The sequence below is a fragment of the Cynocephalus volans genome, chromosome 1, assembly GCF_027409185.1.
Source record: "Cynocephalus volans isolate mCynVol1 chromosome 1, mCynVol1.pri, whole genome shotgun sequence".
NCBI lineage: Eukaryota > Metazoa > Chordata > Mammalia > Dermoptera > Cynocephalidae > Cynocephalus > Cynocephalus volans.
This window is the reverse complement of record NC_084460.1, coordinates 168,633,574-168,651,422: the sequence shown is the minus strand read 5'-3', so window position 1 is coordinate 168,651,422 and position 17,849 is coordinate 168,633,574. Positions and strand designations below refer to the sequence as shown.

General features: G+C 35.4%; 1 protein-coding gene across 1 annotated transcript in view; it reads right to left on the bottom strand.

Annotated features, from left to right (window-relative positions):
• The window catches only part of NCAM2 (neural cell adhesion molecule 2), a 254,884-nt gene that overhangs the window by 95,727 nt on the left and 141,308 nt on the right, over nucleotides 1–17,849 (bottom strand). The window contains 1 exon segment of the mRNA XM_063079012.1: nucleotides 2,246–2,419. Within this exon segment, the coding sequence (XP_062935082.1) occupies nucleotides 2,246–2,419 (174 nt within the window).

Sequence of the window (17,849 nt, the reverse complement as noted above, 5' to 3'; positions counted from 1 at the left end):
TGTATTTGCACCCCCCACACGCTGCATCCCTGGGAGCAGGTACTTTAGATGCCTGTCCCACAGACAGCACAGGTGGCAGGGACGGCAGAGAGAACTACAGCACCAGAAAAATAAAAGGTATTTAACTCCTTTCCTGTTTCCAAGAAACGATATAGTTCATGCCACCTCTCAGCTCCCCAGGATAAGAATCCAGCTGTCATGGGGATCAGAGAAAATGTGAGTGCTAAATTAGACGTTATCAGTTTTCAGCTGTACAGTACTCAATTGGATTATTTTTAATCCTTGAAGATAACCATAAATCTATAGTGTCTACCAAAGATTTCATTAAATAACAAAAAAGGAGATTCAAAAACAATGGCTTAAAGCAGTAATTTGATTTTAAAAATCATGTTTGTACCAAACTGAGAGGAGATCATGTAATGGTTTGATTACATGACTGTACCCTGACTTAATGTATTCATTAACATATCTGTGATAGAATAGTCAGAAATGGAAACAGGAAAGTATTGATGCAGATATGTTTCTCAAATAACAATGAGAAAGTCCCAGCCACAGACTTTGAATACTTTGGTCTCATTAGTAAGCTTTAAGCTGTCCCACTTTGAGGCAGATAAACACCCTATTCACGTAACTTCACCTTCTCATATCCTAAACTCATCAAACAAGCTTCTGATTCACACTCTGTTTCCTATACCAGTGGGTGAAGAATGTACTTGTCATATAGACTCTGAATGTTCTAATTTCTGGGACAGTGATTTCTCATTAAATATTAACAAATGTGTTTATATGTCAGTCTTATAAGCATACAAATCTGCTTCTGACATATAGATACGTAGGGTACAAAGTCAGATTTTTGAACCTGATAACCTTGGCCAGATCAAGGCCATTATAAACTCTCCATGGTGTTGCAACTTTGTAAGAAGTCTTGGGAAAGTCTATTAAGCTTCTCCCTAGGATGGCAAGAGTAGTGTGCAGCAGTATTGTGCCATGTTTAATTTCTATATTATTCAGACTTAACATTACTTTTCTTTATAGTTTTGCTTGAGCACATACGTCAAGTGTTCTGCAGTGTAAGAAATAATTAATTTTCTCTTTGTGTCACTCACCTGCCACTCTCCTTTGTTTCCTCTTTTTATAATAGCCAAAATAAATTTTAAACACACATTATTTCTGCATCCAGGTTAATGATTTTTTTTTTCTATAGTCATTGACCCTAGTTGCTCATTCTTTTTGGGCACTATCCTTATAAATCTCCTTTCCCGAACCACATAGCATGTGCACAAGAAATATAATCCAAAATATTTTGCCATTAAAAGAAATAAAAACTCACTTGTCTGGGAACATTATTTGAAGTGTGTGCTAAATGAGTGATGACTAATTAAAGTTTCTGAAATTTCTATCAAAAACCTGTAGTTACTCTCAATGAAAACTGAACAAACAGGTGTCAACACAGGTAAGATCAGAATTTTCTCATTTGCTCTCTGTCCATGTTCACTAGGAATGGTTCCCACTTTTCTTCTCAGGAGAGTTTATGCCTTTTACTGAACCTCTATACCATATGGGTTGGGTCAAGGCAGAGCATTCACAGGAAGGACACTGGTCCTTCTTACTATTTTCTTACTATTTTATGGTACCCTTTTTGACCACTCAATGTAGTTTTATGTTCTAACCATTACATTCCAACACTGGTAATTTCTTATTATTTTCGAGTTTCGTTTCCTCTCCTTATAAACAGAAAACAAACCACATTTTCACAACATGACGAAATTCTACATAAGTGAAAAAGTTCTGTAAACTGTTTTAACTTCTCAGAATCAGACGGTTCTATTACCCAAAATGACATGACTTATAGTAAAAATGTGGATTTTCAAAAGACAGTTTTGAAATAAACTTAGTAGGCATTAATTTTATAGATGGTTTTATAAATACATATATAAGAACCTATATTTTACAGTATGACTTTCCCATCTACTTACAGAATAAATATTATTAATAAATGGAAAACAAGAACACATTTCAGAATATCCAGCTGTCATATCTAATATGTTAGCAATTTTCTTTCCACCAACAAAAGTTTTAAAAGTAACTTTAATCCCCAACAAACTTTTTACTGATGTGGGAATGTCTTCCCAACCCCACTTCACTGAAAGAAACAAAATATTGAAGGAAAGTAAAAAAGCTAATGATACAGGTATATTGAATATCAGCTTGAATTAATCAATACACTTTGAAATCACTGACTCACTTTGAACTCCATGGGAGCGTACTATTTTCCAGGTTTCTGACGCCACTTCCTTGACATCCACTTGATAGTGATGAATAGGCACACCTCCATGGGAGTCTGGTTTGTTGAAAGAAATCTTGGCTGTGGTCTGTGACAGCTCTATAATCTTCACTCCATAGGGACTGGATGGCACATCTATGAAGGAACAAACACAAAGAAAACATAACCCAGTTAATGTGGATGGCCATTATTAAAATTCATGGTGTTATAAGAATTAGAAATGAAGAGAAAATGTTGTAATTAAAATATATTTTAATTACAAAGCTTGTGTAAACACCTGAATGATCTCTTCAAATTGCAAGAAAGTATACATGAGTCAATTTTTATGACCATAGCAAATAAACAGTAAAACATTCAATATCACATTTAGTTTATGGAGGGGATTTTTACTTCTGCATTTTCTACTCAATATGAACATTTTACCTGAGGTAAAGGAAAACAAGCTCCCACGTATGTATGCGTATGTGTGTGTATGAGAGAGAAAGAGGGAAGGAGAAGTAATTTAAATGTAAGAAGAAACAAATCTGCTATTCAATCATTACCATAAATAATAATTTCTTGTGAAAATGTGAAATTTATTTTCTTATTGTCCAGTAAAACTGTATTACTGACCTTTGGGCATGGATTAAGTTTAGAAAAAATGTTAGTATTCTCAACTAAATAAAACCTCTTACTATCTCTTCTAACTTTATTTATACTTTATTTAATTAAAGTAAAACTTTAGTTGAGATATTAAAATCTTAATCCCTTATTTTAAAAATAGCTATACAATCTTTTCTCTCTGTGTTACTGTATTAATCCATTAGTTATATCACTTCAAATTAAATAGGTATCCTAGGTGGAACTTTATTTTAGTTTCTAATGTACAAAACTCCCCTGGAAAGAGTTGTCTCAAAGGGAGAACAAGTAGGAGTCGAAAATAAGAAAACAAAATCTCAATGAGGAAATTAATAAAACCTGTATTCTTGAAACACCAATATTTAGAAGCCCATTAAACATTAATGGAATTTCTCTCTCTCTATCTTCTTTCTTTTGCATATGACATTGGAAATAAACTTTGGAAAAAGAAGCAAATATGAATGTTTTCAGAGACACAGAACTTTTTAATATATACATATAACTTGATTGACAAAAATGAAGTAAATGTAAATTTCCATTCTGCTATCAGTCAAGCATTTGTATATAAAAATCTAAAATGGAAGTCAAAAGTCAAATGTGCTTTATTTTCTAGAATTAAAAAAGATCACTGTAGATCACATAAAAATATGTTTTATAAATGATACTGGCCAAGAGCCAGGAGGGCAGGTTTATGGCCTTTTTATACGTGAGTATTGTAAAGAAAAGCAACAGTGTGAGTTTCAGATCTAATTAGTAACTGTAAATCATTTAGAGATTATATTAGGTACATTATGCTGTAACTCTAAGGTGCAGGAATAAATGTGTAGAATACCGATGCATTCAAAAGTCATAGTGCTATTAAAATCTTATCTGGAAATAAAAATTTCAAGATATCTAAATAATATATTTAAACTGTCATACATAAACATTCTCACAGTTTTCATGTTTCTTAATCTCTAGGTTAATCTGTAGGTCTTTCATATGTAAATTTGATCCAAAATTTCATCTGTAGGTTTGATCCAATGTAGAAGAGAAAAACAAACAAGCAATCCTGGACGGCACTTGGTAAACTTTCAACCTATATGATGAGTGAATCTCTAATGTCCACTAGGTCTAAGGTGGACATCAGAGCAATTCTACTCTTCAGTTTGGGGACATGTATCAAAAGTGTAGGTAGTATATACTGGGGGATGAGAAAAAGATATTATCCACTTGAGCTCCCACATTTGCTTACATGGTATGTGCATAATCCTTTGATCTTACTCTGACTGTGGAGGTACACACCATTCAACTAAATTGTGCACTCTCACGTGGTACACCTACAGAGAGCTAAGAACCTTTTTTTTTTTTTTCTTAACACAGAAGTACCATCATCAAAACATAGGCCAGTGGCTATTCTTTTTTTCTAGCCATATAGTCCATTTTCAGATTTGCTGACTCTTATTCTAGTTTTTCATTTACATTATGATTTGTTCTCTTCTTTCTGTTAAAAGCAGAAGTATGCTTATGACTTGGAGCTTTAGTCTCTTTCTAAACATTTGTTTTGACATTCTGATTTTGTATGTCCTTCCACCTACTGATGACTAAATTGTAAGTTTCTTGAAGAAAGGGTCAAATATTTTATACACACACATATACACACATATATTCATGCATACTTATACATACGTACATATAACATTGAACAAAGTGACTGGAATATATTAAGTCCACAGGAAATATTTGATGGATTAAATATTTCAATAGTTAAAAATAACACAGTGTGTAATGTGCCTAGAATCAACATCTCTAATTCTTCCCTCCACTCTCTCAATTTTTTTGTAATTTTCTTCATCCTTTATTCCTATCTCTTACTTGTATATACATCACTCTTAGTTACCACATTATTTTATTAATTCCTGCATTACAATTCTTGCATCTATCTCTTCCTTCCCATTTCCTGTTAATTCCAAACCCTGGCCCTATCTGCCTCTGCCTGCAATGCCATTAGTGGCTCTCAGCTTCCTTTTCTGTTAGATATCCCACGAAAACTTCAATCCTTATGGCATGTAAATGAAAAATCAATCTTTCTAAAGAACCACTCTAATTACCTTACTTCCCTGAGAAAGGCATTCAGGAGCTTCATTCTCTGTACAGCATCAGTCTTAGTCTTTTCAGTCTCACCCTCAAGATCCTGGATGATCTAACCCACTGGGTGTATGCAAACGGAAGACTATTGTAGAAGACTATCAAACACAGTCCAGTATTTCAAACAGGCTTATAGATGTTCAGTTCCACATACAGTAGTCCCCTCATTGTTAGCATATTTTTCCAAACTACTTTCTAGCATCTTTTATCCCAATAGTTAATGAATAACCACCATTGAATGAATGAATGAATGAAATGAATGAATATAAAAATTATATGGGCACATAGTTGTTGAATTACTCTTTCTTTTCACTTTTTCTAGTGCTGGTATAATGCTAGATTAAGAGACTGGATATGGAATCAGAATCTGTGTATCCAAAGTATGGCCTTGCCACTTTTGTCAATGTAACCTTAATCATGTCCCTTAATTTTTTCATAAATCAGTATTTTTCTTTCTAAAATGGAGATTAGAACAGTGCTCGTGCTAGGGTTGTTGGGGGTATAAGATAATGCAGGCCACTTGAAACAGAACCTGCAATACAGTAAGCATTTGGTAAATGTCAGTTATTGTAATTTTTGCTATCCTTCTATGATAACTGTCCTCCTTCTATTATATTCTTTTGTATTCACTGACATTTATCCATGTTTTAGTCAAATGGTAGGTAATGAATACGGTATCGAGGATCAGCTGAGAAATGTATTCTGTGTGTAAACAGCAGAGAGCTCATGCCGTGATCTAGGTGTCAGATAGGAACAACCTCTGTTTTGTATGATGCTGGGCAGATTAAATTTATGGGGTATAAGTTTCCTCATAAGCAAAATAGTAACAATAATGCCAACATTAGAGTTGTTATTAGGAGAATAAGTTGATGTACATACATTACTAGACAATTACAAATACTATTCTCACCTTTCCTATCATTTAAAAAGTTGTCAGTGTATCAACAATGTTGGTAGATATTTTGATAGGTATAATAAATATGCCTAAAGTCATAGTTTGATCAAAGTATAAATTTGAAAACTTATAAAAAAGTCTTTTTTAGTGATAATTTGTCCTTGCAACAGGTAGAGAAGCAATTAGAGGAGTTGCTCCTCTGACATTAATTTTGATAAAGGAATATAATTAAATAAAGGGTAACTCGTAAGTGAAATGAAAGTACGTGAAGCCGTATGAAAAAGGAAGAGGCCAATAATCAGGCATATTTGTAGATGATCAGAAACCGTTTCAAAGGAATACATTAAATACCATATTACTCTGTCTACCCAGAAATCTCAAACTGAAGATTCACTGTAGAAAGCAAAATCTTGTATGTCCAAAGATACTAGTGCGGAAGAAAAGGAAGGGAGCTAACGAGTACAATGTAGCTGCAAAGGAGATCTTGACGAGCACATTTTTAAAATAACATTTTCAAAATGAAGGTGAAACATAAAATTTAAAAACACAATTTCCTAAGCTTCAGAGTAATCTGAGACTATAAAACATTGAAGACAAAAACACTGAGGACGACAACAACAAAAGAGATTGTGCATCTGTATGTTGTTTAGCTCTTTCTCAAGGAAGAAACAACGACAATAATACATTGAACTTTCAGAAAGAGAGAACAGAGCTATGACTACCAGAGATGGGAAAGGGAGAGGGGGAGCGGGGTTAGGGAGAAACTGGGTAATGGACACAAAGAATGATTACAACTTGTAATGATGAACATGCTAATTACATCGATGTGATCATTACATATTGCATGCAAATATTGATAGTCCACTCTAGACCCCATAAGTATGTGTATAATCCATTGCTTAGAGGTGGGAAATGGGGAGGGGGAGGAGAATTAGCAAGAAATTAGTTAAGGGTCACAAGGATTGATTACGTTTTGTGAGCATGAGTTTACTAATTATCCTGATTTGATAACCACATATTGTAGACATGTATTGATAGTCAATTCTGTACCTCACAAATATATATAATAACTTATCTTTCAATAAAAAATAAACAGAAAAATAGGAAAAAATAAATAAAAATAAATAAAAATTTAAAAAGGAAAAGAAAAAAAGAAAAAAAAAAAAAAAAAACCTCAGCAAGTAACTAGACCTCAGCAACAGGAGAGTGAAAATAAAAGACATCAAGCAAGTTCACTAAAATTGCACCCCGTCACCTCATTTTTTCCAGCTTTTTTGAGGTATAATTGAAAAATAAAATTTTTATATAAACTTGACTGTTTTGATATGTATATGTTGTGAAACAATTACTACAATCAAGCTAGTTAATAAATCTAACACGTCACAGTTACTTGTGTGTGTGTGAGAGAAAACTTAATATCTACCCTCTAGCAAATTTCAAATGCACAATACAGTACTGTTAATTATAGACACATTGCTGTACATTAGATCTCCAGAATTTATTCATCCTGCCTAAATGACTAAGTGAACTAAGTGAAACTTTGTTCCCTTTGACCAACGTCTCTCTAATCCCTCCACCCCATAGCCCCTGGTAACCATCATTCTACACTGCTTCTGAGTCTAACCTCTTTACAGCCCACATAGTGCGATCACACAGTATTTGTTTTTCTGTCTGGCTTGTTTTACTTACATAATGTCTTCCAGGTTCATCCATGTTTTTCCAAAGGGCAAGATTTTCTCTTCTTTTTTTTCTTTAAGGCTGAATTACACACACACACACACACACACACACACACACACACACACACACACACGTGCATTCACACACAAATATTTTCTTTATCCATTCATTTGTAATTTAGGTTATTTCCATATCTTGGCTATCTTTGCTGTTGTGAATAATGCTACAATGAAATCAATACCTTGAAGACATCTCTTGATTAAACATAATGTAAGCCTGTCCTCTCCTTTTGCAAAGCTAAACTCTCCACCTATAAATGACATTTCTTTTACTTTTCTCTTCTCCAAAATTTTGCTTCATCAGATAGCTCTTCTCTTCCCTTTTCTTCTTTTTTTGGAATTTTAGTCTCTTTCTTCTTTGTCTTATTACCATGAATTATAAACATCCCCCAAATGACAAACTTGCTTCAGTCCTACTTGCCACTCAGGAAACATAGTCTTCTTTTGTTCTCTGCTATGATGCTTAAACAGGTTGTTCCTAATTTGTGCCCCAACATCTTTACTTTTGGGAATTTGGTTTTCTAGAATGCTGGGAAGCTTGAGACTAAAGCATGGTTCAGAGACACTGACTCAGCTCTTTCCCCTCAGGTGAGGCTATGAGACTGATAAACTTAGCTCAAGGAATCTGAAGTGTTTGATATTTGTACACTTTTTTTAAAAGGAAGTACTTAAATGAATATTCTCCCAGAATGGTGTTTTAAACCCTAGCCTAGATATTTTCTATTAATACTCAGGATCAAGTTCTATTATTTAACCTATTTCCCTTTACCATAAAGAATAGAAGGCTAAAATCTTCATTACCCAGATTTACTTTATGCTATGGTTCTAAGTGCCACATAGGCAACTTGGGAAGAGAGGCACACGTCTATGGTTTAAAATGCTACGGAAGTGTGAATGTCATGCCCCTTTTTCTCGAGAGGTGCATATGGAGAGAACCTGCAGATGTGAATGAGGGTAGCAGTTGGATGCTCCACTCCACAGTCTATTCATACATTTTCTGGTGTGGGTGGCCATGATATTAGCAGCAGGGTAGTTTGGCAGCAAGGCTTCCTGACCTCTAGTTAGCAGAAGCAGACTTGACCTCTGGACCTCACTTGAGCTATTTGTGACCCTGGAGCCTGAAGATTGGTGGCTGTTTCTTGTCTTACCTTTTCTTTCAGTGCCTTTCAAAGACTTTATAACCACCTAGTTCTTCATGATATATCCTTTCTGCTTGGTTTTCTCATCAATCTCTGATAAAAGTTCCCCAAATTAAGGGAATTGGCACATAAATAATTAAACTCCCTAGATCCAGTAAGACCATAACATGCAGAGTTCATCATCGATTGCTTGAACTTCAGAGATTCTGCTAAAATGGGTTCTATTTGATTCTGTTCTGAGTAGATATCCTATTTTCAATAAGTTTTTATGTACATTTTTCCTATTTTAATTGTCTGAATGTTGGCATCCCCTCAAAATTCATATGTTAAAATCCAATCCCTAATGTGACAGTATTAAGAGGTGGGGCCTTTGGGGAAGTGATTAAGTCATGAGGCCTCTGCCCTCATGAATGGGATTAGTGTCCTTATAAAAAAAAGGCTGAAGGGAGCTTGTCTGCCCCATCTCCCATGTAAGGAGAAACAGAAGGCACCATCTATTAGGAATGGGCCCTCACCAGACACCGAATCTGCTAGTGCCTTGATCTTGGATTTCTAAGTCTCTAGAAGTGTGAGCAACAAATTTCTGTCATAAATAAATTTCACAGACTAAGGTATTTTGTTAGAGAAGCCGGAACATACTGAGTAAAATCATGAGCTTAATCAAGTATTACAGCCTGTCTTCAACACATCTGAAACCCTGTAAATTCCTCATTTCAATGCTCATCTGGTTTTTCCAATTGCCAAATTCAAAGCATTATTCTGTTGATCTTTTCACAGCATTTAATTCCTTACAAATAAATTTTCACCTCAGGAGTACTTACACTAACTATCTGAATAATTGCTTTCAATTTTATTAACTTATATACTTTTAAGTGTGTTGGTTAACCAGAGGTAGTCCAGGGATCTTATCTTGATTATCTCATTTTTACCTCTAATAATCTGCATGGAAGCATTCATTCACTCTTAAGGTGTCAGTGGAAATTATTTCCTCCAAAAATACACAAGTCTTCATCCTTCTCACAAATCATGGACACCCAGAACCCCTTATTAATTGAGCATTTCAACAGTGACTCATAAGCAAATCAAATATAACAGAGCAAACCCTATATACATTCAGTAAATTAATCTAAAACTACCGTGAACCAGGAAATTTTATATATGACGGTAATTTTTAAAATTCATAGAAACATGGAACTAAAAGATAAACAAAATTTTTCCATGAACTTTTTGATGTATACTCGGATATATATGAACCTTTTGTAACAGTAGACATTATTTTTATTTGCTTATTTTTAATCAAAACATAGTTGTACATATCTGTAGGCATTGAATATCAATACTTGTGTACAATATGTGATCCTCAAATCAGGGTAATTACTATATTTTTCATTATACAATGTAATCATTTTTTATGGCCCTGTATCAATTTCTACTTAACCTCCCTCACCCTTTCCCTGCTCTGGTGGCCTCAGTTCTGTTCTCTCCTTTATAAAGTTAAATAAATATTGCGATTGTTGTATCTTTCTTCCTTTCTTTTTTTGTTCCTTTTTTTAGCTTCCACTTGTGACTAAGGATATGTGGTGTTTCTCTTTCTGTGCCTGGCTTATTTCACTTAACATAATTTTCTCTAGGTTCATCTGTGATGCTGTGAGTAACAGAATTTCGCTCCTTTTTTATGGCAGAGAAATATCCCATTATGTATATATACCATATTTTCCTTATCCAGTCATCTGTTAATGGATATTTAGGTTGGGTTCGACTCTTAGCTACTGTAAACAGACCTGTGATGAACATGCAAGTGTAGGTACCCTGTGACATGATGATTTCCATACGTCTGTGCACAGACCTAGCAGTGAAATTGATGGATCATATGGCAGTTCTATCTGAAGGAGTCTGAGGAACTTTCATACCATTTTTCATCATGGCTGCACCTATCTACACTCCCAATAACAGTGTACAAGTCTGAGAGTTGCCCTTTCTCTGCATCCTCACCAATATCTGTTATTCTGTCTTTTTGATAGTAGCCAGTCTAACTGGCATGAGATGATATCTCAATGTGATTTTGACTTGAAATTCCCTGTTGCTTAGTCATGTTGAGCATTTTTTCATGTGTCTTTTGGCCATTTATCTTCCTTTGAGAAATGTCTATTCAGTTCCATTGACATTTTTAAAATCTGGTTACTTTTTTTAGTGATAAGTTGTTTCAGTTCTTCATATATCCTGGATATTGATATCATGTTGGCTGCATAGTTTGTGAATATTTTCTCCCATTTTGTACATTGTTTTTTTCACTCTGTTAACTGTCTCTTTTGCTGTGTAGAAGCTTTTTCGTTTGATATAATCTCGTTTGTTTATTTTTTTCTTTTGTTGTCCATGCTTTCATGGTCTTATTCATAAAGTCTTTGTCCAGTCCTACTTCCTGAAGTGTTTCTCCATGTTTTCTTTTAGGAATTTTATAATTTCAAGTTTTATCTAAATGTCTTTAATCCATTTTCAGTTGATTTTGGTATATGGCAAGTGATATGAGTCTAGATTCATTCTTCTACATATGGATGTCCAATTTTGCCAGCATCATTTATTGAAGAGGCAGTCCTTTCCCCAATGTATACTTCTGTTGCCTTGGCCAAATATCAATTGGCTGTAGATATGTAGGTTGATTTCTGGGGTCTCTATTCTGTTCCATTGATATGAGTGTCTGTATTAATGCCAGTACCATGATGTTTTGGTTACTATAGCTTTGTAGTATAATTTGATATCAGGTAGTATAATGCCTCCCATTTTATATTTTTTTGCTCAGTATTACTTTGGCGATTCAGTGCATTTTGTTGTTCCATATAAATGCTAGGATTTTCTTTTCTATTTCTGTGAAAAATGTCATAGATATTTTGATGGGGATGTACTATGGACATTTTCACAATGTTAATTTTTCCAATCCAAGAGCATGGCATGTATTTCCATCTTTTTGTGTCCTTTTTAATCTCTTTCAGCAGTGATTTGTAGTTCACATTGCAGCAATCTTTCACTTCCTTGGTTAAATTAATTCTGAGGTATTTTATTTTTGGTGACTATTTTAAATGGGCTTGCTTTCTTGATTTATTTTTCTGCCAGTTTGCTATTGTAGTATAGAAACACACTGCTTTTTGTGTGTTGAGTTTTAATCCTGCAACTTTACTGAAATTATCAGCTCTTAGAGTTTTTTTAGCAGAGTCTTTTGGATTTTTTATATACAGGATCATGTTATCAGCAAACAAAGATACTTTGACTTTGCCTTTTTCAATCTTGACACCCTTTCTTTCTCTTCGCTGATTTCTCTATTATTTCTAATATTGTGTTAAACAGCAGGTAAGAGTGGGCATCCTTGTCTTGTTCCTGTTGTTAAGGGAAACACTTTCAGCTTATCCCCATTCAGGAAGATACTGGCAGTGGGTTTGTCACATATGGCTTTTATTGTGTTGAGATAATTTCACCCTATTCATAATTTTCTAAGAGACTATGAGATGAAGGGATGTTGAATTTTGTCAAATGTTTTTTTCTGTGTCTATTGAGATAATCATATGATTTTTGTCCTTGAATTCGTTGATGTGGTGTATCATATTTATTGACTTGCATATGATGAACCATTGTTGCATCCTTGGGATGAATCCCAATTGATCACAGTATCATGGTGCACAATTTTTTTGAAGTGTTGTTGTTTTCTGATTGCTAATATTTTGTTGAGGATCTTTACATCTAAGTTCATCAAAGATATTGGCCTGTAGTTTAGTTTTTTGCTGCATCTTTGTCTGATTTTGGTGTCAGTTTGATGATGGCTTCATAGATTAGTTTGGGAGAATGGTCTCTGTTTCAATTTTTTGAAATACTTTAAAGGTAATTGGTATTAATTCCTCTTTAACAATTTGGTAGAATTCAGCAGTAAAGCCATCCAGTCCTGGGCTTTTCTTATTGGAAGACTGCTGCTTACTGCTCTAATCTCATTGCTTGTTATTGATCTGTTCAGGTTTTCTTTTTCTTTTTAGTTCAGTCTTGGTAGTTTGTATTTGTCCCCAAATTTATCCATTTCCTCCAGTTTTCAAATTTGTTGGTGTACAGTAATTTATAACAGTCTCTAATGATAATTTATATTTCTGTAGTATTGGCTTTAATGTCTCCTTTTTTATTCCTGATTTTTGTTATTTGGGTCTCCTCTCTTCTCTTTTTTTTAGTTAGTCTAGCTAATGGTTTGTCTACTTTGTTTACCTTCTCAAAAAACCAACTCTTTATATCATTGATCTTTTATAGCAATTTCTGGGTTTCTATTTCATTTAGTTCTGCTCTGATTTTCATTATTTTTTCTGTCTACTAATTTGGGGACTGGATGTTCTTGTTTTTCTAGTTCTTTGAGGTGAAGCATTTGGGTATTTATGTGAAATCTTTCTATTCTTTTGATGTGTTTATGGTGATAAAATTCCATACTAGAAATGCTTTTGCAGTATCCCACAGGTTTTAGTATGATATGTCTTCATTTTCATTAGTTTAAAGATTTTTTTTTAATTCCTGTTTAATTTCTTCTTAGACCATTAGATCATTCAGGAGCATGTTTTGTAGTTTCCATATTTTTGTATATTTTTCAGAATTTTTCTCATTGTGGTCTGAAAAGATACTTGAAATTATTTCAATTTTTTTTAAAAAAATCGAGACTTGATTTGTGACTCAACATGAGGTTTATCCTGGAAAATGTTCCATGGGTTGATGAGATTAATGAATATTCTGTTGTCATTGGCTTAAATGTTTGGTAGTTATCTGCTAGGTACAATTGACCTAAAGTGTAGTTTAAATCCTATGCTTCTTGGTTCACTTGTTGCCTAGATGATCTGTCCAGTGCTGAGAGAGGTGTGTTCAGGTCTCCTACTTTTATCATATAGGGGCCTATCTCTTTCTTTAGGTCTAATTTTGTTTCCTTTATATATCTGGGTGCTCTGATATTGAATGTGTGTGTGTGTGTGTGTGTGTGTGTATCTATATCTGTATCTATATCTATATCATCTATATATGATTGTATTTTTTTTTTTTGCTGGATTGTATTTTTTTATCATTATATAGTATCCTTCTTTGTCTATTTTTCTGGTTTTTGGCTTAAAGTCTATTTTGTCCGATATAACAATTGCTGCTCTTGCTTGCTTTTGGCTTCATTTGTGTGTTATCTTTTTCCATCACTTCTCTATTAGTTTTTGTATGTCTTTAGAGGTGCGGTGAGTTTCTTGAAGACAGCATATAGTTAGGTCTGGCTTTTTAATCCAGTCAGTCAGTCTGTGCCTTTTGAGTGGGAATTTTAACACATTTACATTTAGGGTTGTTATTTAAAGGTATTGTCTTACTCCTCACGTTTTACAGATTTTGTTTGAATGTTTTGAATATGTTTTGTTCTTTTATTTCCCTTTTATTGTTTTTCTTTGATGTTTATTAGTTTTTGAGGTGGTAAAATTTAATTTATTTCTCTTTCTCATTTGCATTATTGTTCTACCAGTTGGTTTTGTTCTCTCTAGTGTTTTCAAGGTAGCTATTATTCTCTTTCAGATTCCATATGTAGACCTCCCTTGAAGATTTCTTGCAGGACTGGTCATGTGGTGGTAAATTCCCACGGTTTTGTGTGTCTTGGAAATATACTATTTCTCTCTCATTTCTGAAAGATAGCTTTGCTGGGTATAGTATTCTTGGCTGACAGTTTTTTTTTTTTTTTTTTCTTTTAGTATTTTGAATATACCATCCCATTTTCTTCTGGCCTGTAGAGTTTCTGTTGAGAAGTCTGCTCTTAGTCTGATAGGGATTCCCTGCTCTTAGATTTTTTTCATTTTTAAAAATAATTTTTTCCTTGTTTTTGGTCCATTTGTGTTATTACAAAAAGACTATCTTTGAGATCAGAAATTCTTTCTTCTGCTTCTCTAACCTTCTACTTAAGCTCTTGGTTGTGTTTTTTTATTTCATTGAATGAATCCTTCAGTTCCAGGAGTTATGCTACATTATTTTTTAAGGTACTCATCTCTTTATAAATTTCCTGCTTCATATTCTGGACATTCTTTTTCATTTCATTATGTTGTCTAACTGAGTCTTCTTGTATTTCAATGAGTTTTCTTAAGACTATTGCTTGAAATTCTTTTCAGTCATTTCAAGGGTTTCCTGTTTGGTAGGGTATGGCATTTGAGAATTATTGTATTCTTTTCCTGGTGTCATATGTTCCTGGGTTTTCATATTTCTAGTATTTCTTCGTTGATGTATGGTCATCTGGTGGAACAGTTGTTTCTTATGTTACTTTGGAATGGGCTCTTAGGAGAGAGACTTCCTCTTCTTTTTCCCATCTCTGCTGGTGACTCTCCTTCTGTCAATGCAGTTGAGTGTCTGGTGGACTGTCTGCACATTGGCTGGGGCTGCTACTATGATTGTAAGCCACCGTTGAAGCAGCTTGCTGTGGCAGTGGCTGTGGTGGACCACCCACACAGAAGTGGTGTTTTCAACATTCTCCTGCCTTCTGCCTGGCTATGGGAGATGCCTATGGCTCCTGCCTAGGACCCCAGTCATATTCTTACCTTTTGCTGGGTAGTGGGGACTGCCCCTAGATATTACTTTAGATGTTTGATTTTACATTTGCATACTTGAGATATTTGGAGAAGCATGGAAAGTGGCAATTTCCCTACTCCTTATGCTATGTTGAAATCAGTCTCTAGAATGCTACCAAGATAGCTGATCCACGATAAACAGATCATGTTACTTTGCTGTATAACAGATAGAATGGAAGCATGATGAATGTTTTTAAAGGAGATTTGTAATTTGATTTCTCACTGCCTCTATATTCACATCAACAACCACTGGCTCCATCACACAATATACCTCTCTAGTTTTTTGTTAAATGCCTCGTTTCCTAACAGTTCACACCCTTTCAGAGCACAGTGCCTTTGTACAAGTATCACCTTGATACTTTCAGTCTTTCTCTTTCTTCTTCACTGAACCTGTTTCTACTCACTCTTTCAGACCCAATTTAAAAGTTAGCACCTTTTACAAAGTCTTCCCCAAGAACACCAATCATAATTTAATTTTTTGTTCTGAAGGCTTTGATTCAAACTACTAGCATAACCCTTATCTTTTGAACTCTAACTTATGTACAAAAAACAGTCACCATATATTATTAATATTCAGAGTTCCAAGATCTGGAACAGTGTCTGGAACCTACTAGAAATCCACAATATATTTGTTGAGTTAAAACTAACAAATGATTAGGAATTGATGCAAGCATGGATTCCCTAAAAATAATGTTAACTTATCCTGATTTCTTTTTTTCATAGCAATATGGGAATGAACAAATTAAGGAGATGTTATGAAGAGCCTCTGAATATGATGATGTTTGCCTCGTGATTCCTGAAAAAGGATCAAGATAGAGATTTTTCCAGGCTAGATCTTAAAAGTAATAATGCATGACAAACTTGGCCTTATATTCAGTTGAAAAAAGAAAGGGTCTGAATAAGATAAGGTCTGTGTACAAGGACCAGTGGATTGACTATAATTACATGTGTATAGAATTCTGTTCAATTGATTCAGCTTAACCTCTAAGAAGGTCTCTGCTCACAAAACTGACTTATAAAGATGTGTCCATGACTTGGGTGAAAATACAGATGACTGCTTCATGATATTTGTGAATTAAATCAATTGTGCAAAGAGAGCTAAAATGCTGGATTTGACAGGGTCTGAGTAGGTTAAAAAGATGAGCCAGAATTGACAAGATGAGATTTAATAGAGATAAGTATAGATTCCTGAACTGGGGTTAAAAAAAAAAATCTATCGTGAAGCATAATATTACAGAACTCACGTAATTGCAGTTTGTGTAAAAAAAAAATGGACATATTGTACACATATACTGATAGTCAACTCTGTACCCCATAAATATGTATAATTGTTGGGCCTTAAAAACTAATACCACCTTAAGTGACATTACAAGTGGATTAATGTGGCAGCCTAAGACGGCGCTGGGAGGAAGTAGGGTGGGAGTGTCTGCGGAAACCTTGCCTTAGCCCTTATTGGCCACCACGCATGTGAACACAGCGTGATTGCAATAGCTAGGCACTGAGACAGGATACATGCTCTTGACCTTTAAGCTGATGGGATTATGTTAAAACCTCCCCTCCCCATCTGCCTATAAAAGCAAATGCTTGTGTGATAATAAACGGAACTGCTCGACAGAACCCCCGCCGCATCTGAGTGTCCTTTTACTGGGCTCGTTGGGGCTGGCGGTGTGCTCACCTCTCTTCACAGCTCTCTTCCCCCATCTCCTTCCAAAGGGGACAGGAGGGAAAGAGGAATCCGGGCCATTTGCTCGCCCACCAAAAGGAACGAGGCTAGGGCTGTTCGGGTCGGCCGGCGGCAGACCCGACAGAGTGGTGCCCCGTGTGAGGAGTTTTTTAAAACTTGTGGGTGAAAGGCGAGTGAGTAAGGCCCCCGGCTGCTTGGTCCTGAAAGAAGGTCAACGAAGGGTGATCAACCAGCGGAGTGGCCCCACAACCGCAGTAGTCGCCGTGAAGTAATCCGCCTGCGTGTCAGGGTGAGTACCATAACAGGGGGAAGTCCCTGCACTTCTCTGCCCTGTTGCTCCCTTTGTCCCTTCCTCACAGGGCAACATGGGAGGCATGTGTTTAAAAAGTGACGAGACAGCCTGCAAGCCTCTAAAATACATGTGAAAAAGCAGAGTCCTAGAAATATCTGACTCCACGGCCACCAATGCCTGACGTCATGTGGTGCAGGTAGCCCCTTGGGCACCTTCGTCCAACTTGTTCTCGTATGAGACTTGGGACCGGGTTCAGACCCTGACCAGAAAGCACGAGATTAGTCTAGGGCTAGACCCCCCCTTAGGGTTCTACCCAACCATCTCTGCCCTAAAGCTTTGCTTCTGTCCCGAGCATCAGGAAGGGGCAGAAAGCGATTGGGCGCAGTTCGATGAGGAGAGAAAAAAGGAAACAAAGCTGCCAGTGAAGGCCCTGAGCCACTGAGTGATACCTATGCCCCTACCCTGTACCCTCCTCTCCCGG